Here is a 25,153-nt window from a genome sequence, read left to right on the forward strand (position 1 = left end):
ATTGGGTTCAGTGCGTTATGTCATTGGGTTCAGTGCGTTATGTCATTGGGTTCAGTGCGTATGTCATTGGGTTCAGTGCATATGTCATTGGGTTCAGTGTGTATGTCATTGAGTTCAGTGCGTATGTCATTGGGTTCAGTGTGTGTGTCACGGAGAACGGTTGTGTCACCTGGCAGGCTGCGAATTTCAGGCTGCCGTGTGTCCCCCACATAACCTTTTATGTAAGAGCGACTCCAATGGTGAGTCCTTTCTGAACGGCCCTTCCTCCCCACCCCCACCCTGGGTTTTCGAGGGGAAAACCTACCTCTCCCTATGCCTCCCCAGGCCTTGACCCTGTCCCCCTCCTCACCCCAGGTCTGCCCTGCAGGTCCTTCACAAGGCCTGCGAAGTGGCACGAAGGCACAACTACTTCCCCGGTGGTGTGGCTCTCATCTGGGCCACCTACTATGAGAGCTGCATCAGCTCTGAGCAGAGCTGCATCAACGAGTGGAACGCCATGCAGGACCTGGAGTCCACACGGCCCGACTCCCCGGCCCTGTTTGTTGACAAGTAAGCGCGCGTCTCCTCACCCACAGCCACAGCCACCCCGCGCCCTAACCCCGCGTCTGCCCGTCACACCTCCCCTGAAGTTCCCTGGTTGAGGGCCACCTCTCAGAACCAGCATCTCAAGCAGGGGCTCCTAACCTGCAGCCCGTGTCTTGTCTGGGGAAAGGGTCTGTGACCACCACCCCCCTTTAAAATTCATAGATGAATTCAGGTGAATGCCTTTCTGGGGAACATCTCCATGCCTTCTGTCAGATTCTCAAAGGAGCATGTGGCCCACATACTTCCCCGGCTCTCGGGCAGTGCTCTGTGCTCTGGCCTTTCCTCTCGGGTTGCCAAAGACTGAATTTCCAAAGCCTCTTCCTCCGCTCTTAGGAGCATTATGAATATCACGTCTGGTTCCCTGGATCCCAGAACACACCTGCACCAACACTGGCTGAGGGCAGGGCAGCTGCAGCCACAGAGGCAGCAGCGGTGGATCAATTGGCCTATGTCACGTGGTCACCAACAGAGAAACGCACCCCCCCCCCCGAGTGTTTATTCCTCTGGGACACGGCACTTAAGAGGGCTGTGGACAGCGGGGCACAGCCTGAATGAGGAGAGGACCAGAGGCCTCAAAGAAATTATGGGAAGGTTGGGGAGAAACGATAGTTGCCTTTGAATATATGAAGAAGCGTCATGTGAGAGAAGGATTGTCCTGGTCCGTGTGGCCCCTGGAGTTCAAACCAGGGCTGATGAGTAGACGTTTCAGGGGATACTTAGATTTTCCATGTAGGAATGAGATAATGGGAGCTGGACACAGTTGGGATGATGGGCTGCCTCTGGACGCAGTGACCTCACGCCCAGATGTGTTCAAGCAGAGACAGAGGGTCTAGAGGTGTGGGGACGTTACACTGGCGGTCCCAGCCTCCTGCCCCGAGAGTCTGGTGCCTGCAGGACCTGAGGAGGAGTCTGCTTCCCAGCCATTGTTTGTCCTCTTGACCTGCTCTCCCCTCTTTGACTCCTGTGGGAGTTCTGGACACAGAGGGGACTGCTGTGCCTCTGTCCCCTACCCCCAAGAACATGCACACCAACAAGTCAGCTCGGAGTCCAAGCCACGCTCTCTCTAGCCCAGGAGCATCTGGCGTTTCTCTGAGTGCTGACTCAGGCTTCCTATAGTTCTGCATTTTCCTGAGTGTCATTTCTTTCCAGGCCAACTGAAAGGGAAAGGACGGAGCGCCTCATCAAAGCCCGACTCCGGAGCATCATGATGAGCCAGGATCTGGAGAACGTGACCTCCAAAGAAGTAAGAAAACTCTTCCCTTCTTCGAAGGCCAGAGGTCATGTAGCGGCTGTTGGTCCTGTTGCTCAGAGAGCAGCAGGGGCTGAGCGGGAGAGCACAGGCCTTAGAGTCAGCCTCTAGGTTGGATCCAGCCCTGCCACGCACCAGCTGTGAGGCCTTGAGCAAATTTCCTGACCTCTCCAAACCTTTAGACCTTTGGTGAGAATTTCGTGAGACCTGCAGATGCACCGAGAAGCGTTGGCCGGTCAGCGCCCCCTCCTCTGTCCCGCGTCTCCTTGTGGACGGACAGCAGGCTCTTACTTCTTCACAGGATCTCGACTGACCAGGAGGTCACTGCCCTGGACCACCTTCCATCTGCCTTCACTGTTTTTCCGGATCACTTTTTTTCTTTCTTCTGTTGCTTTTTGTTGAAGAAATACAGTGAATTATAGTAAGAGCTTAAACTAGGTAGATCTAAGGAGTTGAAATGGCCATTTAATTTTTATGAATTAATACACTTTGAAAATCATATGGTGATAGCTCCCAAAGCAAGATGAAACTGATTCTACATTTTCACTGTGATGTGTTTGATATTTAACTGTAAAAAGTATAAGTGCTTTAAATGCAATGGAGCGATCCCATGGGAATCAGAGTCCTTATTTGAAATGATAAACGTGCCCAAGTCAGACTGACTCGAGACCGAGCAGCTTGCGCTCCCGCCTCCCACACATGTGTGCTGGGTGTGTCTAACTAAGTGCTTACTCTGGGGAAAAGGAAACCACACCTTTTTTCAAAACGGCCACAGTTCGTGTTAAGACTTTAGTACTTTGTAGGAACTGTTTTCTTTAACAAGTTGCTTTTTCCTAATATTTTCCACTCCACAGATCCGTAATGAATTAGAGAAACAGATGAACTGTAACTTGAAGGAATTCAAGGAATTCATAGACAACGAGATGCTCCTCATCCTGGGACAGATGGACAAGCCCTCCCTCATCTTCGACCATCTTTATCTCGTAAGAGGCACAGCGCACGGCCGCGGCTGGGCTGGGGGACATACAGCAGACCCTAATGATCTGGAGCTTCGAGCAGGTCAGAGGGGGGAGGAGCCCGAGTTACTGCTGAGCCTCAGCCCTGACTGGTATGGGAACTCCCCTCTTTGACCCCTTCTGGCCCGCAGCCTACTGGTTTGCTCTCAAGCCAGCAGTTTGAGACGTGGCTCCCATCTGATCTTCAGGGAGTTGGAAAATTCTGGCAAAGTCAACTGGCAACAGTTTTCAGATTCACTACCCTTTGTCTTCCTCAGTCACTAATACAGGGGCTCCATCTGCTTATCTCCACGTGGTTTGTGGGCTAAAACCCCCAGATACTGACCCCAGTTACCCACGCTCACCAAGCCCCAGAGTTATGCCTGGGCATCCCGAGACCAGACGCCCGGCCGGCAGCTTCCCGTCTGCTCGTGCAGCCGGCCGCCCTGTGCACTGCTCCCGGAGCCCGCTGGGGATAGACCCTGGTAGGACAGCTGTGGCGCGTCGTATGCGTTCTCTCACCTCCATCTCCTGCTCAGATTTTCTTAAAGCTGTACATCTCCATAGAAGGCAACTGGCAAGTTTTCAAAGTCAGAGAGACGGTAGAGGAAGGCATGTTACTAAAATTAGAGAGGCCGCGTGGTGTCGCGAAAATCAGACCCACCAACCAAGTCCCCGCTCCCCAGCCTGACCGGACACGTGACTGGGAGCGAGTCTCTGCCTCTTTTTCCTTCATCCTGTGCCTCCTGGGGTGATGAGGATTACACACAATACGTATTTAAAGCACTTTTCTGTAGGCACTAGTCAGCAGTGACCGTCGCTGGAGCAGAAAGCACTTCCTGGGAAAGTTGAGGAGGTGTGTGTGCTGCTCACGGCACGAACAGTTTGGTTTCTGCCTGGAGGAAGTAATTAATAGTTCTCCAAATGTAAACGTCATGATTGTATTTGATATATTAAATATATACACTTAATGTGCTTCTATATATCAATCTGGATGCATATTTAATGTAGCTTTCACAATGTGTATAGATGTGTGGATCCGGAGCCTGTATGTGGGAGGCCGTTGGGCCACACTGGGCTCTGGTCCTCTCCCTGGGAAGGTGACTTGCTCCCTGGTGGGAACCATGGAAGGCGCTTCAACCCATCTCTCCACTAGGTGGTGATCACAGCCAGAGGACACTCCCGCTTCAGTGGAGCGTTCTTGTTTTTTCAGTGTGGTTTAGTGCTTTATGTCACTTTTTCCATGAGAGATACTAAAGGAATTTCAATGTTTGAGCCTCTCCCTCCAGTATGAAAATACGGCTAGCACCCACACGTTGCCAGCTCCACTGGGGCCCCTGCAGCCCTGTGTCCCGAGGGCTCGGCCCTCTTGGGAAAGGAAGTATGTCGGGAGACTGGGAGGCTCCGTTTGCTCTTTGTGACTGTCAGTTTGCATTTCCTATGACCGAAGTGATCGGTTTTTCTCTGTTTTTTCCCTTCCGTGTCCTTGGCATGCTCAGATATGGAGGCTTTGTTTTTTTAATATCATTTAAAAAGTATGAAAACGTGTTGTAGGAAGTTAGGACATATGACTACATCTAAAGAAGAAAATTAAAAGCATTCCCAATTTCACAAATCTAGAGGTAGTCACTGTTAACATGTTGGTTTATGTATTTCTCTATCTCCTGGTTTTTTAATGCATATATAGCTTCTTAAAAAAGAGGGGCTGGCCCAGTGGTGTAGTGGTTAAGTTTGCATGCTCACTTTTGTGGTCTGGGGTTCACAGGTTTGGATCCCAGGTACAGACCTACACACCACTCATCAAGCCATGCTGTGGCAGTGTCCCACACACGAAACAGAGGAAGATTGGCACAGATGTTAGCTCAGCAACAATCTTCCTCCCCCAAAAAAATAAATAAAAGGAAAGGAAAGAAACATACTGTTTATGTTTACTTTTGGGGGGCAGGGGGGAGATTAGCCCTGTGCTAGCATCTGCTGCCAATCCTCCTCTTTTTGCTGAGGAAGACTGGCCCTGAGCTAACATCCGTGCCCATCTTCCTCTACTTTATATATGGGACGCCTACCACAGCATGGCGTGCCAAGCGGTGCCATGTCTGCACTGGGATCCGAACCAGCAAACCCTGGGCCGTCAAAGCAGAACACACAAACTTAACCACTGCGCCACTGGACTGGCCCCTATATTTACATATTTTTGTACCTTACTTTGAAAATTTTTTTCATTATGTGGTGTTTGCCTGTGTCATTAAATATCCTCCAAAAGTATGATTTATTTTAATGGCTCCATCATATGGATCCATCATCGTTTATTTACTGATTTCTTCTTGTTGGACCTTTGGGTTGTTTCCACTGTTTTGTTATTAGAAATAACCGTAAATATCTTTATACATAAATCTCTGTGCGAATTCTGGGTATTTCCTCAGGGTAGCTTTTTGTCAGTGGAATGTCTGGGTCAGAGGGTGGGAACTTTTTAACTCTTGCCAAAATACTTCCCAGAAAGGTAGACCGCTTCCTGTTTTACTTAGTGGTTATGTGAAAGTGCCCTTCCCGAGTGGGGGACAGAGGTCACTGCCCCTGGTGACAGGACCCTGCTGGGGTCTGAGGAGAGGAAGCGGTGAGAGGGGAGCAGGTTTTCCTGGACGTGCTCTTCCCCTGCTCTGCTGACGATGCTGTGATGCCCTGGGAACCGGTTTTGCTATCAGCCTCTTTCAGTTCCCCCTGTTTTCTGAGGCCGGGGCCATGAAAGAAGCATCACCCCCAGGGCTAGCGCACACCATGCGTCCGCAAGCAGCTCTGAGGCTGACATGTGACACTCACAGGGGTTTGTGTGCTCTGTCCCCCAGGGCTCTGAATGGAATGCGTCCAATCTGGAGGAACTGCAGGGCTCAGGGTGAGTCTGCGCCCCGTGTCTTCCCCTGTCCTCCCAGGCAGCTTAGAAACCCTCCATGCTGCCCTCAAGGGCGAGCCCCGAGCTGCCCACCTGTCAGTGCCTGAGCCCTGGTCTCCAGAGTGCCTGCCGGCTGATTTGCATAGCTAAACAGACGTGCTTCAAAATGCCACGTCATGAATAATTCATAGACTTTTAGATTTTACTGGAGTTTGTGTGATTGTGTGTGTCAGGGAGAATGGTTCTAAATCACACTCAAATGGTATAGGACAGCCTGGATGCTGATGGGGCCGTGAGACCCCTGCCAGTACCCCGCTGCCCAGCAGAGATGCTGCGAGTCCGAGTGTGGACCAGTCAGCAGCTCTGAGCCCCGGGCTGCTCCTGGTTCTATCTGAGGTTATACTTTTGGGCCTGGTGGGAATCTTGTGACTAAACACTCACTGTTGGCCAGAAACATGTGCCTGTCTCAGTCTGAGAAATGCTCAGCAGCAGGCATAAAAATGTTCAAACCTAGACCTTTGAGAACAGATGTCTCGACATTTTTTTTTAAACAACACAGGCACAGAATCACCATTCTGTGGGTCTGAGATGATGGCATTCTGGAATTACTGCATTTGGAAATCAAGACTAAACAAACTTTCAAATATATCTTTAGAACTACTGGTTAAGGATGTTTTCTTTCAACAGTATTCTTTTATTTAGGAAAGTATTCTTAAACTGTAGCATGATACTGATGATGCTTTCTACCTTGCTGGGAATAAATAAATGGTTTTAAAGGAGTTTTTTAAGCATTTGTAAGTATTCTCTTATGAAATCTGTTTGAGGCATTTTAAAACTCCTGGAATTATTTTGCTGTGCCAGGAATATAAGTATGAAGTTTAGAAAACTGTAGAACCTGGGTTAGCAGACCCTCTCAACTATTTATTTATAGCCTGCTTTGTTTCAAAAAGGATTTAAGGCAGTTTCCAAGGACACGAATAGTGGACGGATGTATTCTGCTTTTTAACTATTTAAAAGTGAAGACTTTGTTTTTTCTAAAGCCTCTGTTTGCTCATAATAGTTGTGAATTTTGAGACTTTCAGAGTTTAAAAACGTATGTTTACTTTCCAGAATTAACATTGCTTAGCAGTGCTTTGAACTGTTTTCTTTTTACGTTTTTATAAAGAAATTTATTTTTTACTATAAATATAATACATTCTCATCATATAGAGGGCATTTAGAAAACACACAAAAAAAATTTACTATTAAGGAAAAAACAAAAGTCCCACCATAAAAACGGATACTCTTTATTTAATGTGCATTTAATTTTTTCTCTGCCCAGTTTTTTGTTACTTTGCTTTTTATAGTTGCTCATTCTGATTCTCCGAATTTGTTCTTTATTTTTCTCATTACAGTGTTGACTACATTTTAAATGTCACTAGAGAGATAGATAATTTTTTTCCTGGCTTATTTGCATATCATAACATCCGGGTCTACGATGAAGAGACAACAGACCTTCTTGCCCACTGGAACGAAGCGTACCATTTTATAAACAAGGCCAAGTGAGTGGGTGGAGAAGCCAAAGAAACCGGTCTGAGGAGGAAACACTGGCAGGCGCTGTGGGGGCAGACATTGGAGGCAGTCCCGGGCCCAGCTGTCTCCTGGTTGAGGAGCCTGTGGTGTGTGATGGACCTCTGACTTTAGGCCATGGGACCCCGTGCACCAACGGGGCTGAGTTGTCAACCTTCTCCATGTGGGACCCTATCATTGATTCTGACATCTGACCCCAGTTTCATGGTCAGCACGGGTTCCAAGCGAGGCTCCAATACCAAGTGGACACTCTCGGCAGCTGTCCCTGTGGGGAGTCGCTGAGCCAAAGGAGGGAGGAGAGGGGGCCGGGCTGTTTGTGGGCTTAGAGCTCTTTGGGGGCTGCTTACCCAGAGAAAACTACTCCTGCAGATGCCCTGAGCGGTGGCCGCCCTCTCCACCTGAGTCTGTGCCTTTTGAGTAGAATGGGACAGGTTATCAGAGGTCCCTGCTGCCCCAAGGCTCTTGCTAGTGCCACCCATCTTTTGTCCTCACCCTATTCTGTAGAACAACTCTGTCTCACTAAAGTCAAGAAGAGAAAAAGATAAGAGGTGCTATCAAGAGAAACCCCGTCTTCTACTTTGCACCCCTCTGGATCAAAGCTGCATAATGTGTCCTGACCAAACCTTAGTTGGCTTACATTCCCGGGGGTAGACTGCAGGCCAGCAGTCTGAAAAGAAAGCAGTGAGACTCAGGGGTGCATGTTAGGCCTGGGGCACAGGAAGCGAGCTTGCTCCCCCCGACAGGCAGGCTGCACTGTGCTGCCCTTTCCAGCCTGGTGTCCCCTCCAATTGTTGAGCAGGCAGTACCCTGAGAAATATTGTTCCCAGCCTTGCTGTAGCCGTGAGGTCAGCCACGCCTGGGCCAGCACCGCCTCCTTACAGCCCATCCTCTTGCCCTGGTTCTTTCCATCTTGGCTGAGTCGGGTGCTGCCGTCCTCAGTCTGGCTCCTTGACCCTCCCGTCTGCCAAGTGTCTCGCTCTCCCGAGGGCCTTGCAGCTTCCGGTTCGCTGACCCCATTTTTCCACAGTTAGCCGCTCCCTGTCTCCATCTGCTGCAGCAGCTGAGTAGCTTTTGCAGGTAACCCTTTAGCTGCCCACTCGCTTCCTGCAAAAGGGTTTTGGTCTCCTGGCTGGTCCCAGTGATGCCCAGCGATGTGGGAAGACTCCCACTTGGCTCCTGAAGGCGCCCGCTTTGGGAGCCCTCCCCGTAAAACTTGCAAGGCAAGGACAGGTTCCTCCTGATTTCCAGTTGTATGCTGAGTGATTTCACAGGGAAGTTATTTCCTTTAGAGGGTGTGTGGACATCCGCTGCGCAAACATCGGGACCCAGGACGATTTGGGCAACCAGATCAGTGCAGGGTTTAAAACAGTCGGTGGGGTACAAACTGAGAAAACGAAGTGGTTTACACTCTTTGATGCTCTCTCGCACCCCCTGGGCCCCTGCAGGAGGAACCACTCCAAGTGCCTGGTACACTGCAAAATGGGGGTGAGCCGGTCTGCTTCCACGGTCATAGCCTACGCCATGAAGGAGTTCGGCTGGCCGCTGGAGAAGGCCTACAACTATGTGAAACAGAGACGCAGCATCGCGCGCCCCAACGCCGGCTTCATGAGGCAGCTGTCTGAGTATGAGGGCATCTTGGACGCGAGGTGAGTGACCGTCTGCAGGGAGGGGGCGGGCAGGCTCCAGCAGCCCTGCCGCCAGGCCCTCGGGGGCCGCAGCCGCATCCGGGCGTGCTCCCGTTTGGCCTGCAGAGGCTTCCACAGCCAAGATCCTGCCTCTCGGGGGGAGCCGGTCTGAGAAAAACAACTATTGTTTGGGGTTTGCTTAGTGGTTTCCAGGAGGAATCTGTTTTGATTTTGTTGGCTCGCACAGAGGGCTGTTTTGCTGCTGGAGAGAACCGTGCACAGCTTCTAATCCAAAGCACGACTTGTGTGCGGCACGAGCACGTGCAGTCTGCTTCCTGAGCATCTGCTCTGGGCTGAGCCTGGTGCCAGGCGTCGCCTTGGGCAGTTCCCAGCACTGCAGAGGCAGACTGGGTCCTGCCACCGATGAGCTGGCGACTTAGGGCAAGCTCATCCATCTCCTCCAGCCTCAGTTGCCTCTTTTTGAGTTAAGAATGAATACCACCTGGTAGGGTTGTTGGGCAATTTACATGACTACCATACAGGTTTACTTTTTATTTTTTCGAGCAAGATTAGCCCTGAGCTAACTACTGACAATCCTCCTCTTTTCGCTGAGGAAGACTGGCCCTGTGCCTGTCTAATCCGTGCCCATCTTCTTCCACTTTATATGTAGGACGCCTACCACAGCATGGCGTGCCAAGCGGTGCCATGTCCACACCTGGGATCCGAACTGGGGAACCCCGGGCCACCAAAGCAGAATGTGCACACTTAACTGCTGCACCACCGGGCTAGCCCCCAGGTTTACTTTTATAGATGCATTGCTAGACCTGGCTCATGGTAAATAATAATGGAGCTGCTTTTTTTTTTTTGCTTGAGGAAGATTCGCCCTGAGCTAACATCTGTGCCAATCTTCCTTTATTTTGTATGTGGGTTGCCACCACGGCATGGCTGCTGAGGAGTGGGGTAGGTCTCTGCCCGGGAACTGAACCTGGGCCGCTGAAGTGGAGTGTGCCAAACTTAACCACTAGGCTGCAGGGCCAGCCCCTAATGTAGCTTCTTTTTTAATTCTCTAATCTCCATCCAAAAAAGGTCTGCAAAGTACATGTTATTCCCCATTTATAGGGGAATAAGGAACTGACATGGAGGTTAACTTGTCCCACGTCACACAGCCAGTGGACGGCAGAAGGGAGCACATGTCTGGGCCTGTCAGCCCCCAAGGCTCCCATGTGGGGAGGCCCCGAGGTGACCCTGCCCCCACGGAGGGGTTCCCCAGTGACCCCAGGTGGATCCCAGTGGGATTCTGGGACTCGCTTTCTCCCTGTTCCCTTTCTGTTCAGTCTGTTCAAGGCCTCCCTGGGTTATTTCTGACCAGGGTTATGAGGAAGCCACAGGCTAAGTCCACCGGCTTCTTGGCCACATTTGGGAAAGCAAGAGTGCCCTGGCAGGGCTGGTCAGGTCCAGAGACCAGCTCTGGACATCTCTGAACTCCCTCCCTGTCAACCAGAGTGCTGGACAGGCCCCCAGGCGGAGCCCAAGGCGGAGGGGGGAGACCCATCCTGCCCTCCCCTCCCTTAGCCATTCAGTCCCTCACTGCCCTGAGGGGTTTGCAGCCTCATGGGGGTTTCCAGGCCGGTTTGCAGCAGCACGGCGTTGACCTTGAATCGCAGCCCCTCTCAGGGCCCTCAGGCTTTCGTGGACCAGGCGCACAGGGCAAGCCGTCACGAAGGATCGTGATGCCTCAGCATTGAAGAACCAAGGCAGATCCTCCTGGTACACCGTCCTTTGACCTTTACTCTCTCATCTTAACCCACACAGCCCCAGGATGTTGCTGTTGCTCTGTCTGAGGTTCATAGAGTGACTGACTGACCTTATTTCCCTATAAGCCTTTCTCTTTTTTCTCTTTTAACCTTTATGTTTTAAAATGTATCATAAAGATAATACCACAGTATTAGAAGACGTATTTTAGAAACCGACCTATAACTCTCTGACCTAAACAAATGCTTCTGATTTTCTGGGGTCTTCCCTACTTCATTCTTGTGCATTGCGTGTTTAGGCAGTTGTATCAGTGTGTGTAAATCTTTACTTACTCTCTGCTCTGAGCCCAGTATCTCCCCACAGTGTGGGCAGGAGAAGACTATTATTCTTGTCTGACAGATGGAGACACTGAGAGATGGACGTAAGTGATGTGACTGAGGTCGCCAGAAGGGATGGGACACTGGGCTCATGGCAGGATTTCAGCTCTAGACTCCTTCACGTGTCTTCCACGTCGTCGTCACGAGACAGGAAGTCACTTAAGACCCTGTATGAGCCGTGATGATTTAGGATTTAGCGCCTAGGGCCATTTCTCTCATCCTTGCATTTCTTGGGGACAAATAAAAGAGAGAAGCTTTACCCTGGTGAACCCCTGGCGTCCACCCGCACCTTGGGCTTCCCTTGCTGGCTCACCCCACTCCTTTAACCAAGACCCTCTGGGCACTGGCCTCTGCTGACCTCCCTCTGCCCTTCCTCCCCCCAGCAAACAACGGCACAACAAGCTGTGGCGCCAGCAGACCGAGAGCTGCCTGCAGCAGCCTGTGGATGACCCTGCGGAGCCGGGGGACTTCCTGCCAGAGACCCTGGATGGCACCCCGGAAGCCCAGTTGCCCTGCGTGGACGATGCCGCCCCGCCTGGCTTCCCGAGCAGCAGGCCCCCAGGAGGCCCCACTCTCCCGTGCTGTTTCCGGCGACTCTCAGACCCCCTCCTGCACTCCCCCAGCGACGAGACTGGCAACTTGGTGCAGCTGGAGGATCTGGAGAGAGATGCTCTGTTGGAGGAAGCAGCCCAGCCAGCAGAGGCGCACAAGCCAGCCAGACATCCCCAGGAAGGTCCTGGACTCTCTGAGAAGGAAGTGAAGAAGAAACTAGAGTTTGGGAGCCCCAAAGCCCGGGGCGGCTCTTTGCTGCAGGTGGAGGAGGTGGACAAGGAGGAGGCCCTGGGAGCAGGGAGGTGGGGCCGGCCCCCAGCCCAGCTCGATAAAAACCTGCTCAACCGGGAAAACCTAAATAATAACAACAGCAAGAGGAGCTGCCCGGATGACTTTGAGGTAGGCATGGGACCAGCGTGCGGGGCGACCGTCCTGGCCCCCGCAGCAGCCCCTCACAGCCGCCTCACAGCTCGGCGCGGCCAGCTCAGCGGTTCTCGCCCCAGCGACCAGGGGCTTTATTTCAGAGAGTGACTCCGCAGGCTGACTGGGCCTGCAGACACGTAGTGGCTCAGGGATCTGCCGGGATAACGCCTAATCCCTGCGTGCCCTCTTCACCCCAACGCCTCATTCATGTCTCGGGCAGGGCTGCCAACTGGTGCTTTTTCCTGATGCAGAATGTCAATCATAGAACTTACCACCCAGCTTCAACATTTATCAATATATGGCTGTTCTTATTTCCTCTCACCCACCCACTTTCCCACACCCTGGATTATCTTGAAACAAATCCCAGATAGATCCTTCATCCACAAATGGTTCAGTGTGTAACGTAACCGCAGCACCGCTGCCACCGTTGAAACCTCGATAGTCGTTCCCCAGCAGCCTTGGTGTTTATTCAGTTTTCCAGTTTGGAGCCAGCGCCTCACCCTCAGAGCGCAGATTCTAGTGCTTCAGCCTGTTAGTCCCTCGTAGCTGTCCTCTTGGCTGGGTTTCTGCAACAAGGCTTTAGCAACCTGGCACTGGCTCGGAAAATCCCCTCCCGCCAGCCCTCCCCTCCTCCACGAGGCCCAGGGACAGAGTGGGGTCGTGTGCAGGGGGCCGCCATGCCGCCTGGTGTCCACTTCCGCTCTCGCTCTGCGCCGGCTCCCCAAGGCTGGGGGCAGGAGCCTCATTTCCCCGGGCCTCGCTGCCCATCTCCCAGGGCAGCGGTGCATCCCCAGCGAGAGCCTCGGAACGCTGGTGTATGCGCTCCCATCTGCGCAGGGCCTGCCGGTACGCGTTAGAACGCGGCCAGACCTGGGAAGGTCGGTCTGCCGACCTGCCAATCATGAAATGTGTTCCGAACCAAATACGACTTACTCATGAGTCCCCCCCCACCACCGCCGTCCCCTCAAAGAGCAGATATTCCTCACGACAGGTGACATAAACGCTCTCAGCCCAGATAGCGGTGCCTCAGTTTGTCTGAGATGACGCAGCCGTGAGTCGTAGAGTGATGCACATGAGAGAAGCTTGGAAAAGAGGGTAAATGAGGGACACAGCCTTCCTCTCTGGCCAGACTCTCAGTGCCTGGGTGACGTTATCTAGGGAGTAGAGACAAGCCTTTGTTCATTTGTTCAGCTCGGGTTTATTGACGACGGTGCCAGGCTGGTGAGGGGGCATGAACTGGGTAAGACAGCTCGGCACACGTCGCCTCCGGTGGGGGGGACAAGGGTTAACACGAGAGGCTGTAACGAGGAAGGGAAAACAGATGGTACTTGGTGTGATGACCGAGACAAACCGTGGCATGGTGGAGAATCCCAAAGGGAGGAGGTGAGAAAGAGTTGGCTGTGCACAGAGCCAGGAGGAGGGTCTTGTGTGGAGCCCCTGAGGGCGGGACCTGGCACGTGCGCGCGTGTGCTTGCGTGCGTGTGCGCGTGTGTGTGTGTGTGAGGGACAGGGCCTGGGGGCAGCGGTTGAGGGGCGGTGGTCTGAGGTGCGGTTGGGCAGGTGGCTGGGGCATGCGGGGCCTCCCAGCATGATGGCAGGGCTCTGTGCATGGTTCCGGGGCATTAGGAAGCCAGGGGAGGGCTTTAGGCAGGCGATGACAAGGCCCACCGACTGGTCGGCAGGGAGACTGGTGGAGTGAGCGTGGAAGCGGAACCTGAGAGGACAGTGGCTCAGAGGATGGGGCGAGGATAGAAACACACAGCGTGGGAGGCAGAACCCTCAGCTCCTCCTGCCTCGTGCTCCCTCCGGCATGCACGCCTGTGCGTGGGCCCTTCTCCCCCACCGCAGGGCCTTCACGTTGCTCTCCCTCTGCCCGTGGGGCCTCCCCGCCTCCCCTTTGCCCAATCAACACCTGCTTGTCCCAGAAGTGCCAGGTGCCGTGTCGATTTCCCTGGACAGCCTTCCCTCTCTGGGAGACTTTGCGCTCGTCCCTCCCTGTCTGAGCACTTTTCAGTTTTCTGGTCCCTTCCCTCCAGGGGACAGTAGGCTCCTTGAGGACGGGAACTGTGTCCTGTTCACAGCCCCCGCATCTGATGCAGGTCCTGGCACAGGACAGGCACGCCCTGGGAAGAGCTGGCTGAGTGATTCTCTCCCACCCTGGCGCCCTGTGGGCTCTGAGAGGTGCTCTCAACTCTCCCACCGTGGTAGGTTTCACCCTCTTTAGAACATTAGGTTTTAAAGATTGAGAAGAAATGGACACGTGGACACTCTGGTTAGAGCTTCAGGAAAATTTTTGGGTCAAGGGTTCAGGCCTTACCCTGAGGGTGAAGAGGTCTTTCTGGTCAACCTAGAAGCCAGCCCCAGGCGTCCTGACGAGGATAGGGTTCTGGCCGAGTCCCAGCCTCCCGCCTCCCGCCACACTCTCCACATGCTCCCCTGCAGCCTCCAGCAGTCACGGCTGAGTTTCCTTTGGACTCCTCGCCTTGTAGGACCTCAGTCTGCCGCACAGGATGGCATTGATCCCTGACAGTCAGGGCCGGGGGGACCCCCAGGCTTCCCTGGGCAAGAGAAACCCACATGGCCCTTTGCCAGGAAGGCTCCCTTTTAGACCAGCTTAGGGATCTCACAGCTAAACAATTCGCAGGGAGAGGGGGGTTGGCTCCCCTGCCTCCACTCTTGCTGTTCTCAACTGGGGCTCAGCCCAAGGGGGCAGCCCCGGGCCTGGTGGGTGTGGGAGGGAGGCGGACAGCGCCCTGACTGTCAGGAGGGGCATGCAGAGGCCCCTGTCATGCTCATGGAGAGCCCCTAATGACCAGGGGCAGGTGGTTTTCCACTGACATTTAAACCCCTCTCCGCCTGGCTCCCGCATCGGGGCTGTGGGCTCCCGCGTTTGGGTCCACGTTGGAGTCTTTCCAAAACCATTCTCGCCCTATGCCACCTCTCTGTGAGGAGCTCGATGGTGGTTCTGTGAGCCACGCTGTGTTTGTGCTGGACAGGACGGTCCCATTTCCAGGCTCCAGGCTCCCCAGATGCAGGTTCTTTCAGCGGGGGGGAAAGGGCGAGGCAGAAACGCCGCTTCGTTTCAGTCTCAGAATGCTGTGAGGTCGGAGTTACCCTGTTCCCATTGATGCCACGGCTCAGGCAAGGGCTGTGTGGTGGCTTGAGGACAGAGGCCCTGCTCCTGACCGTGCTGGCCTCACCGCCCGAGGTTTGCCCTGGGTCTCAGGCACCTGGCTCCTGGGCAGCTCGGTTCGGCATCTCTAACTCCAACCCGCGTCAGTTGCGTCTGTTGGGTTCTGAGAGGTCTCCCTTCCCCCACAGGCTGAAGTGACAGTGCCGCCCATGCCCCCCTGTGCTTTCTGGTCTTGGGCGCCCGCCACACGCTCACGATGCTCTTGTCTCCTTGCAGCACGACGCCATATTTGGGATCCTGAACAAAGTAAAGCCTCCCTACAAGTCCTGTGCCGACTGCATGTACCCTGCCGCCCGCAGTGCCGCTGAGGCCTGCGGGGAGCGACGCGAGAACCCCGCCGCACCAGCTATCTGCACCCAGCCCACCTTCCTGCCCCACCTCACGTCTTCCCCTGTGGCCCACACGTCCGGCCGGTCCCGAGCATTGGAGAAGCTGACCTCCGGCCTGACCGAGACGCCCCCATTGCTGCCACCAGCAGGCTCGAGGCCAGATGCCAGTGGCTCAGAGGCACCAGCTAGCCTTTTGGAACCTTCTAGAGAGACCCCAAAAGCCCTGCCGAAGTCCCTCCTTTTGAAGAATTCTCACTGTGATAGGAGCCCTCCGGGTGTGGAAGCAGCGAAAGAAGAATCGCCACCCAAGAAGGATGCGAAGCCGGCCAAGGACCTGCGGCTCCTGTTCAGTAAAGAATCCGAGAAACCAACCACCAGCAGCTACTTGATGCAGCACCAGGAGTCCATCATCCAGCTGCAGAAGGCGGGCCTGGTCCGCAAGCACACCAAAGAGCTGGAGAGGTTAACGGTCACACCCGCGGAGCCCGCATCTCCCCTCAGGGACGGCCCCACCAGCAGGCTGGAGGCCAGCATCCCCGAGGAGAGCCAGGACCCAGCTCCTGGCCCTCAGCCAGGGCCCCCGGCTTCGCCCAGGCAGGCCGGCAGTGAGAAGTCGGAGGCCGTGCCCCCTCCCTTAGAAGGAGCCTCGCTGAAGAGCCCCCCTCCCTCCCTCTGCCGCCTGGATCACACCAGTCATTTCTCAAAAGACTTCCTGAGGACCATCTGCTACACCCCCACCTCCTCCTCCATGAGCTCCAACCTGACCCGGAGCTCCAGCAGCGACAGCATCCACAGCGTGCGCGGGAAGCCGGGGCTGGTGAAGCAGCGGACGCAGGAGATCGAGACGCGGCTCCGGCTGGCGGGCCTCACCGTCTCATCCCCCCTGAAGCGCTCGCACTCTCTTGCCAAGCTCGGAAGCCTCAACTTCTCCACTGAAGACCTGTCCGGCGAGGCCGACGGGTCCACCCCTGCCGACTCCCAGGGCGCCAAGTTGAGCGCATCTTCCTTCCTGCATGAGCCCCAGGCAGCCCCACGGAACCCAGCTGCAGCCTCCAGACTGTCAGGGAAATCGGCCGCAGAAAACTTGAAAAGCCCCTCGTGGGCAAGCAAAAGCTGACCCGTCTTCTGGCGTGTTTGGACTTAAATCTTCACGCCGTCCCTCCTTCAGTTCCTCTGTGGACTTTGGTCAGCCCCTTCTGTCCTGATTTCTCTTAAACAATTGGCGTTAACCTAACTTTTCCCCCCTCTTGCCATGGAGAGGAGGAGAGGAAACAAAAATCTCTGACACACAGCACAAGAAGAAGGGGGCGTATCGGTCGTGTGGCCTGGGAGAACCAGCAGCTGTCGGCCGGTGGACTCCGGTCCCGAATGCTGTGTTTTCAAGGGCATCATGGTTCCAGAAGAGCATCCAGACGTGCCCCACCGCAGAAATAGTCCATTTGCAGCGTGCAACAGAGAAGTTGAGCGCGCACGTCCCCAGCCCATTCCAGCCCCCGTGGGAAACCTCTTGGATGGCAATATAAGTCCTACCTCTGTTCTTGCTGTGCTTTTTATTTGTAAAATACAATAATGACCAAGGCTCTTTCCAGGGAATAATGCTGTCTCACAAAAAGGTTTTCCAAAAAAAAAATTTCTTTTTTTAAATTTTTTGGTTAGGACCCCCAAAAGTGTTAAGATTTTTAACTGGCTGGCACCACGTGCTGCTAGGTGAGGTCACAGGAGGGCGTTGAGCCAGCTCTGGTGCTTGGGGATTGTCGCCTGGCAGTGGAGTTCTCTGTCCTGGGTGCTGTTACGGCTGAGGGACGTGTGTCTGGCCCCGCTGGCGTCGGGTTGGGGAGATGTCTGTGATGCTCTCCGTTGTTGCTGATGGTGGAGTATAAATTGCCCCCCTCCACTCTCCCCGGGAGAAGACCTACGAAGCCTTGTTGAGTCTCCCTGCTGAGTCCAGTGTGATCGTGTTGAGGTTTTGGAAGCGCCCGAGTTCTGGCAGGGGCGCTGGTTCTGAGATGTGGGTTGTCCTGCCAGGAGCTCCGGCACTCAGGTTTGTTAGGTCACATCTACTCATATTTGGGGAGGAAAAGGGGATTTCAGCAGAGAGAAACCCTCAGCCCCTCTCCAGGAGCATCTCGGCAGCAGCTTCTCTGAGAGAAGCGGGAAGTGAGGACCCTGCTTCCTGTTTCCTTCTCACTCTTTCTGGTGGCAAGGACGGAGCGAAGGAAGCTCTGTCGTCCGGCCTGGGCTCCATCGGTGCCCCTGGAGGAGTCAGGTAGACTCTCTGTGTGCGTCATGCCACCGAGGGCTCTGGGCTGAGGGGAGGAGCTCCTCTGGTGTCCTCAGCAAGACGTGATGTTAAAATATTGTGGAGAGAGAGGAGACGTGGTGAGAAAAGTTTAACTCAGAGGCCAGCAAACTGCGGTGTGTGGCCCGTGAACTAAGAGTGGTTTTTACCTTTTTGAGAGGTTATAAAAAAAATAAACTAATATGCAGCAAGACCGTGTAGTCTGCAAAACCCAAGATATTTACTGTCAGGCCGTTTATAGAAAGAGTTTGCTGACCCCTGGTTTTATCTGACAGCGCAGGGCTGCCCAGCACCCTCCAGGAAGAAACTGGGCAGAGGGCAGGCCTCCTGGCCTCTTCCACAGCTCGGGCCAAACCCTTCCCTCCCCCTCCCACCCCAGACCTTGCCCGCCCACCCCAGCCTGTCTCTCCTGCGGGGGCTGGGGCTGGGGGGGTGGTGGCTGTGTACGTGGAGGGCACAGCTGGCTGAAGTGTTCCTACAGTGACAGCTTGCCCTCAGCCAGGTCGGCCAGATTAATTCAGCGAAGCTAGAAAGCCTTCAAGGGCTGGTCGAATTCTGGAAGTGGGTGCATGAGTCACCATCTTAGAGTGGTCAGAGCCGGCGCCCGAGAGCAGCCGTTCTAGAGGGCGCCCAGGCGGGTCTTCAGGAGCAAGGCTGGTCCATATTCCAACTAGTAGCTGGAGTTTTTGCAAAAACCCTCTCTCCACTCTCCAGGAACTTTTTCTCCCTGGTGTTATTTTTTTTTTAATATATGTTATTTTACTTCATAGGAATTTGTTTTCCCACCACTGTCAATTGAAATCACCTTAAAAGGTGATTATCCACTTATTCCTGAAATTTCCCCGTCTCCCTCAGCCAACAAAAGCATAGTCTCAAAAAAAAAAAAATCAAGTTCAATATGTTTTGCCAAATTAAATTTTATGTGGTGGATCCATTTTTGTGTCAAAATAATCCTTTAGATTTGTGATGACAGGCTTATGTTGGTTTTTTTAACCATGTCTATGTATGAGAGCGATACATTTTTGAGAACTTTAATTTTGAAAGCCATAATTTTTCTTATCCAGTTTAAGCGTGGGAAGAAGACTACAAATATGAGTGGGTCTTTGACTTTTGGCAAACTTCTCCATTCGTTTTCAGAAGCACAACCAGTATATCAACATCAACACAGCCCGGGGCCCTGCGCCCCAGTCTTCAGAGCACAGTGAAGCATTCTTGATTTGATGGCTTGCTCTCCGGCCTGGAGAAGTGGGTAAAGATTTTTCTCTAAGACCCAGAGCAGTTGCGTGTAAACCTATAGCGGGTTGCTATTTGAGATATTCTACTAATGAGATGAGAGCATTCTGCCAGGCTTGGGGGTACGTTGGCAAAGACAGATTCATTTCTGGTCTCTGAAAAGAACGTCTGCTCCATAAACTATGCCAAATCTTGACTGATGCTTTGTCATCTTAGCCGGTGGGGAAATCCTGAACGTGAGCGGCACAAGTGAGAGGCAGGGGTTTATGCCGGGAAAGTCATTGATTTTGGTGACTGCCATTTTTACAGAATGCCTTTCTCGAATTAGGAGAGAACAAAAATTGTCTAAATCAGCTTGGTACCCTGTGTATTCAGCTGCGTTTCGTCTTCCACCTCACCTTTCCCTTGCTTTAATTCATATGGCATGCCAAAAGCTAGACTAAACTCCATCTCATCTTGCATTGAGACGGGGCCCCATTGAGATAGTTTTGTCAAGTCGAAGGGGGAAACTGGTCATGGAGAAAGGGGACCCCAAGCTGCCCTCTGATCATGCCGTGACAATGCCAGTTTCCATTTCTCCGTCTTCTGACTACTTCAGGGTCTTGGAGCAACGTCTGTCGTTGCCTGAGCTTCTTAAGAACAAGGTTCTTGCTCTTGGGGTCCCCCGCCTCCTCAGTCTCAGTGCAGGGATGTGCGCTGCCCGACGGCTCTCTGCTGGCTCGTGGCACCCTGTCCATCAGGCATGAGGTTACTCCCCAGGTGCTCACCGTGGCTGCGCTGGCCACTGCCTCTCTGCTCCACCCCGCCCTCTGCAGCCAAAGACCATTCCAGTCCATTCTAAAGCCTTTTCCCTCATGGGCAAGCCCAGAGGATGCCACAGGATGGAGCCAAATGTGCAATAGAATTAACGCCCTCAGGACACCCCTGTGCTTCTGCACTCTGGTCTCTCCACACGGCCCGATCCCAGAAGGCTGGTAAATGCCCCTGCTCCCTGGGGGGCGTTTCTCCCTCGTGAGACCAAATCCTGCGCCATTTAGTCAAGATCATCTAAGTAACCTCACCCGAGGTGTCCAAAGAGGGCCTTGCTCTCTGCTGGCCGGAAGTGCTTGGTGCCAGAAAACGTTTCCCCGAACCCTAGTTTCTGGCTTCCCCTCTAGCTGGGCTTGCCCCAGACACACACGCAGTGAGGGCAACCACTTCACCTCTGGCAGGAGAGCTCGGCGGGCCATGACGTTTGTGACATCTGGACAGCACAATGCAGAGTCGCCTGCTCTGGTCCCCCAACCGCAGCCCCAGGTTCTTGCCAACGCTGCACGCCAAACGAAGGTCGTTGATTGACCCCCACGCTCAGCTGCTTGGTTTTTTAATTGTGTGCTCTGCAGCTGAATACCTACATGTATGAGTTCACTCTGCATATGTATATATTTGAATATATGTATAACTTGAACCGCATCATCACGTGCGTCACTTCTCTCATCCATGCTCGCCGTGTCCCCCGTGCTGTGAAGCGGGTCGCCTTGGGTGATCTGGAGTGGCGCTGTGTGGCACCGCCCTCGGGAGCTGGGGGACGGGATGGGACTGCCTTGTTTGTCTTGCCGTAGGTGCTGTGGCCCTGGCTTCAGCCGGTCTCTTAAACAGGAGTCTTTATAGTCAGACCTCCGGTCCTCTGCTGTCCTTGCTGTTGGCCGTGCTGCACGAGAAGATGGCTGCTTCCACCCTCTTTCCTACACTGTAATTATTGTTTTACAATTGAGTGCCTTAATAATAGTTTACAAATACTGTGTATTTATGGGAAACTGTTAAGCTCTCACCTTCTGTGATTGGATACTTTGCCTTGTCGGTGGTGGTTGGCGGTAGGGCTGGCGCTTGTCCTGCCCCATACTTGACTCATCTGCTGTGCGGCCTCACGCGTGTGCCCACAACCGCCCCAGGAGCATCGCTCTCGACAGCGCTGGGAGCTCCTGTGGGCGAGGCAGGCGCTGGCTCCCGCTGCGTCCCGGGGTAGCGAGGAAAGAGCGGAACTGGGTTGGCTAGCCAGCTGGGGGGTGGCGCAGCCCAGCCCCTCACCCGTTCCCCCATCACACAATCATACTCTTGTTTAATAGACTTTTTATTACCACGTCGACCACCCTATTTTCCTCTCTGTTAGTGTCCTGAGCTCTTTGCAACAAAATGCAGGTACAGACGCACCCCCCCCCAGCCCCGCACCAAAATCAGGAGCACTCCGGGATGGGCTGCCCTTTGGTTTTTAGGAGTTGCCAGTGGGTTCCCAGTGTGTTGCATTACATCCATGGGGTTTTTTTTTATTCTATTGGTTTTCTTCTTGTTTTTTTTATATTATATATTTAAAAGGCAGTATCTTTTGTACTGTGAATTTGCAGTAGAAGATGCATAATGCACTTTTTTTTTTTTTTACTTCTGTTGGTGTGTACTGTATAGTCTGTGTGCTTCTTGTGATGGAAATAAACTTTTTGTTTATAAATGTCTGATGACCTGTGAACTTGTGCAAAAGGAAACTGCCTCTTCAGCCCTTGCCGAGATGGTCAGACACATCTCCACCATCGTGATGGCCAGGCTCTCCTGGGCACCGCCTGTCTGCTAGGCCCCCTGCTAACGACCTGGACAAGTTAGACCAAAGAAAGAACCAAAGGAAAAATGTTAGCTCCTCCAGGAATCGTCTTTTTTCCTCCTGATTTTGCCAGTAAGGAAGAGCAGGCCCACTTGTGGGTGGTCATTTAAGTGCCAAAAACCTCCCCACCAGGGTGGCACTTGGGCTGTGGGTGATGTCTCTTCCCGCACAGGCAGAAAGCATAAAGCTAGAGGTGTGCTCGAGAGAACCCCTAAGCTGCTCACACCTAGCTTCATGGGAGAGGGCACCGGAGAGGCTGGTTAGAGCTGACGGCCAGGGCAGGAGTCCCAGGGAAACTCAGTCCCCAAACAAGGTGGAGGCTTGTCCAGGGCTCAGGTCACAGGCCGCTGCAGTGAGCTTTTGGTAGCTCTCATCCCTGGGTGACCAGCAAAGCCGGCTGCTTCTGTCATAAGACCCTGCCGTCTTGGAGTTCTTTGCTTGTAGCTGCGCAGTCCGAGGAAGGAACGTGAGGACTCACGTTCACCCTTGACTGCCCTTGTCTGGATGCGATGGTCACACCTGCTCACATTCTGACGCGTGAGACCAAGTCACACGCCCCCCCCCCCCCCCCCCCGACTGCCAGGGGGCTGGGAGGTGTAAGGTGCACACCTACACATCCACGGTGGGCACTGTCTCTCCCAGACGAGTCCCTTGGTGTGACAACTCAATTCCAGTGCCTGTAGATCCAGAAGAGACTTTGTTTCGTTCACCTAGACTTGCCCTGTCTCTCACCTGGACTCACAGGAGGCTGATGGGTAAACTGGAAGGCAAGTTTGCTACCTGACAACAAGAATCATGGCTGTCACGGGCCAGATTGCTCTCACTTGCCGTTAGCACATTGAGTCCTAGATAAATCTGCATTTGAAACCAAATTGTGGTTAGAAATTGCTTATGGAGTAGGAAATCGAAGCAAAAAGCTAGGGGGCCGACTCTGATGGTTAATGCAGTCAGGCTGTGATGCAGCCCTTGGTGTAAGATGTTTTTGAAACTGAACCGCGAGGGTCGTGGTTCAGGACAGTCTGGTGGCAAGGCTGGAGACAGCTAACAAATTCTCTTCAGGCTCCAAGCGTGAGTCTGAGCCTGGAGATGGGGCCCAGTACTCTCAGCGTTCCTAACGGATTCCCTGGGAATTCTGATAGCCAAGTTTGGAAAGCGTGGAAGTCAGAATGTGATGCAATCGAGCAGGCTTCCACTTTGCTCGTTACAGTCGCATTCCACACATGCTTTCTGGTGACAACACCCACATCACCCTAGGAACATGGGTGTTCCTAACTTGTCAGATCCTCATGCACCCGGGGCCCTGGGAAGACGTTCCTGTCACTGGCTGCTTCTACGCTGATTTCGTCCTCAGAGTAGCAGTCCCGAGGTTGAGTGTGACCGCAGATCACCTCTCCCGTGGAGGTGCTTCTGCAGGGGAGGACCCGCATGCTTGCTTGTGTTTACGCCTGGGGAAGCCCCTCTTGGCAAGATGCTTGGAAGAGGCTCCAGAAGGCAGAGCTCAGAGGACGACTTGGTGTTTCAGAAGGATTCACTTCATGGTAGGAAATTCTTTCCGAAGGAGATGTCCACCAGCAGTGCCCAGAGTGAGCCCTGCCCAGAAAACCCCACCCCGCCGTCCCCGCACCTAGCACGAGGGAGCAGAACCACACTCCTGCACCTTCCGTGTTCCCGGCCCTCTACGTAAGCAATCCCATTGAATCTTCCAAACAGCCCTGTTGACGTTGTCCTCGGTTTACCGATGAAGAATCAGGCCTGCAGAGCGTAAGTCATTTGCCCAAGGTCACATCTAAAAAGTAGTGAAGCCAGATAGGTCCTGCTCTTCCCCACCTGCCCAGCTGTCCCCCACCCCAGAATTAGAAAGTAGCAAGCTGAAGCTGCATCTTGATCTCCCTGAGGTGTCATCAAGAAAACACAGGAGTCAGAGATGAAGCCTCCAGCCACAGGGAAGTTTGACCCACCTCGTGCTCCAAAACCCGTTTGGGCGACACAAGGTGTGTTTCCCTCCTGAGTCATGTTCACCACATTTTGCCTTGAAAGAGAAACTGCTCGTGCATCTGGAAGTAAACTTGCAAAGGCTCCCGTTTCAGCCTGAAATTTTTTTTGTAAACCGTTTCAGCAAATAAAGTGTCGGCGTTTGCATGAGCAGCCTCCCAGCACAGAAGAGGATGCACGGGGATCTGACGCTAAGAGACAAGCTCTCCCACACGCGGTACGTTGGAAGTGGCGAGCTCCCTCTGGTTTTGAAATTGGATAGCAAAACAGGTTAAGGACGGGGGCCGGCCCAATGGCGCAGTGGTTAAGTTCTCGTGTTCCGCTTTGGCGGCCCGGGGTTTGCCAGTTCAGATCCCGGGTGCGGACCTACACACTGCTTGCCAGCCATGCTGTGGCAGGCGTCCCACATAGAAAGTAGAGGAAGATGGGCATGGATGTTAGCTCAGGGCCAGTCTTCCTCAGCAAAAAGAGGAGGATTGGCAGTGAATGTTAACTAAGGGCTAATCGTCCTCAAAAAAAAAAAAAAACAGGTTAAGGACAATGTTTCCTACCTCTTGGGGCCAATAATTTGAGAATTAGCTGATAACATTTGCAAAACCCCTTCTATCTGGCTCACCACAGTGGTGGCTGTTACTGTTGGTACTGGCGGGAGGGGTGGAGGGGAGGGTGGGGAGAAAGAAGTTACCTACACTGAGCATCTGCGAGCTCCAAGTGTTCCATGTGTGTTACCGAGTTGATCCTCATAGCAGATATGACCCTGTTTTACAAACAAAGAGGTGGAAGCTCAGAGAGGTCAGGTAACACGGGTCAGGGCCACACAGCCAGGAAGGGACAGAGGCCCGGGGTGCCTGACTCCAAACTCATACACTTTCTAACCTACCATCTTCTCCCCAAAGAAAGTAGCCCTTAATGTGCGCAGTGCAATGCTTAGTGCTTAGTAGGTGCTCAATAAATATTTGATGAGAGAGTGAATGGGTGAGTGAGCAAATGAGTGAAATATGCCAAAGTTTCATTCACCAAGGCTTGGAAATTTAGGGACACCCATGACTGCCTAAACCAAGTTCCTCTGGGGCACAGGCCATGTCTCAGTCACCTCTGGGACCCCAGCAAGGGCTTGGCATGTTGGACTTGAACCCCAGGTCAACACCAGGCATTTGCTATGAACCGAAGAATTCTGAGTTTTTCAGAGTCCTGAGGAATCTGAAAGGTCATCCAAGCCAAGTCCCTTTATAACATCCATCCATTCCGGCTTTCTTCCCCATTCCTGGCACCCCTGCCGTGTGCCAGGCGCTGGGGACAAGGAGGAGGCCGTCTGTTCCATCCCTGGTAGTCCCGATGGGAAGTCCTCTGTAAGAGACAGGAAAACACAGCACCTGCCCGCAGCAGGGGGGTCAGACACATGGGATGCAAGGTTTGTGTTTTTTCCTCCTTTTATCTATTTTCCTAAGTCTGTGCAATAGGATTATG

General features: G+C 53.3%; 1 protein-coding gene across 3 annotated transcripts in view; it reads left to right on the forward strand.

The window, feature by feature from the left end:
• Positions 1-17,070, forward strand: part of SSH1 (slingshot protein phosphatase 1) — a 51,933-nt gene extending 34,863 nt beyond the window's left edge. For all 3 annotated transcript variants that reach the window (XM_046639268.1, XM_046639269.1, XM_046639270.1), the window contains 8 exons: positions 355-549; positions 1,735-1,828; positions 2,689-2,817; positions 5,670-5,716; positions 7,108-7,254; positions 8,728-8,928; positions 11,420-11,987; positions 15,421-17,070. In XM_046639268.1, the coding sequence (XP_046495224.1) occupies positions 355-549; positions 1,735-1,828; positions 2,689-2,817; positions 5,670-5,716; positions 7,108-7,254; positions 8,728-8,928; positions 11,420-11,987; positions 15,421-16,650 (2,611 nt within the window). In that variant the 3' untranslated portion in view covers positions 16,651-17,070. The remainder of the gene's footprint in view (positions 1-354; positions 550-1,734; positions 1,829-2,688; positions 2,818-5,669; positions 5,717-7,107; positions 7,255-8,727; positions 8,929-11,419; positions 11,988-15,420) is intronic.
• Positions 17,071-25,153: the final 8,083 nt, after the last annotated feature.

Source organism: Equus quagga, chromosome 15, assembly GCF_021613505.1.
Source record: "Equus quagga isolate Etosha38 chromosome 15, UCLA_HA_Equagga_1.0, whole genome shotgun sequence".
NCBI lineage: Eukaryota > Metazoa > Chordata > Mammalia > Perissodactyla > Equidae > Equus > Equus quagga.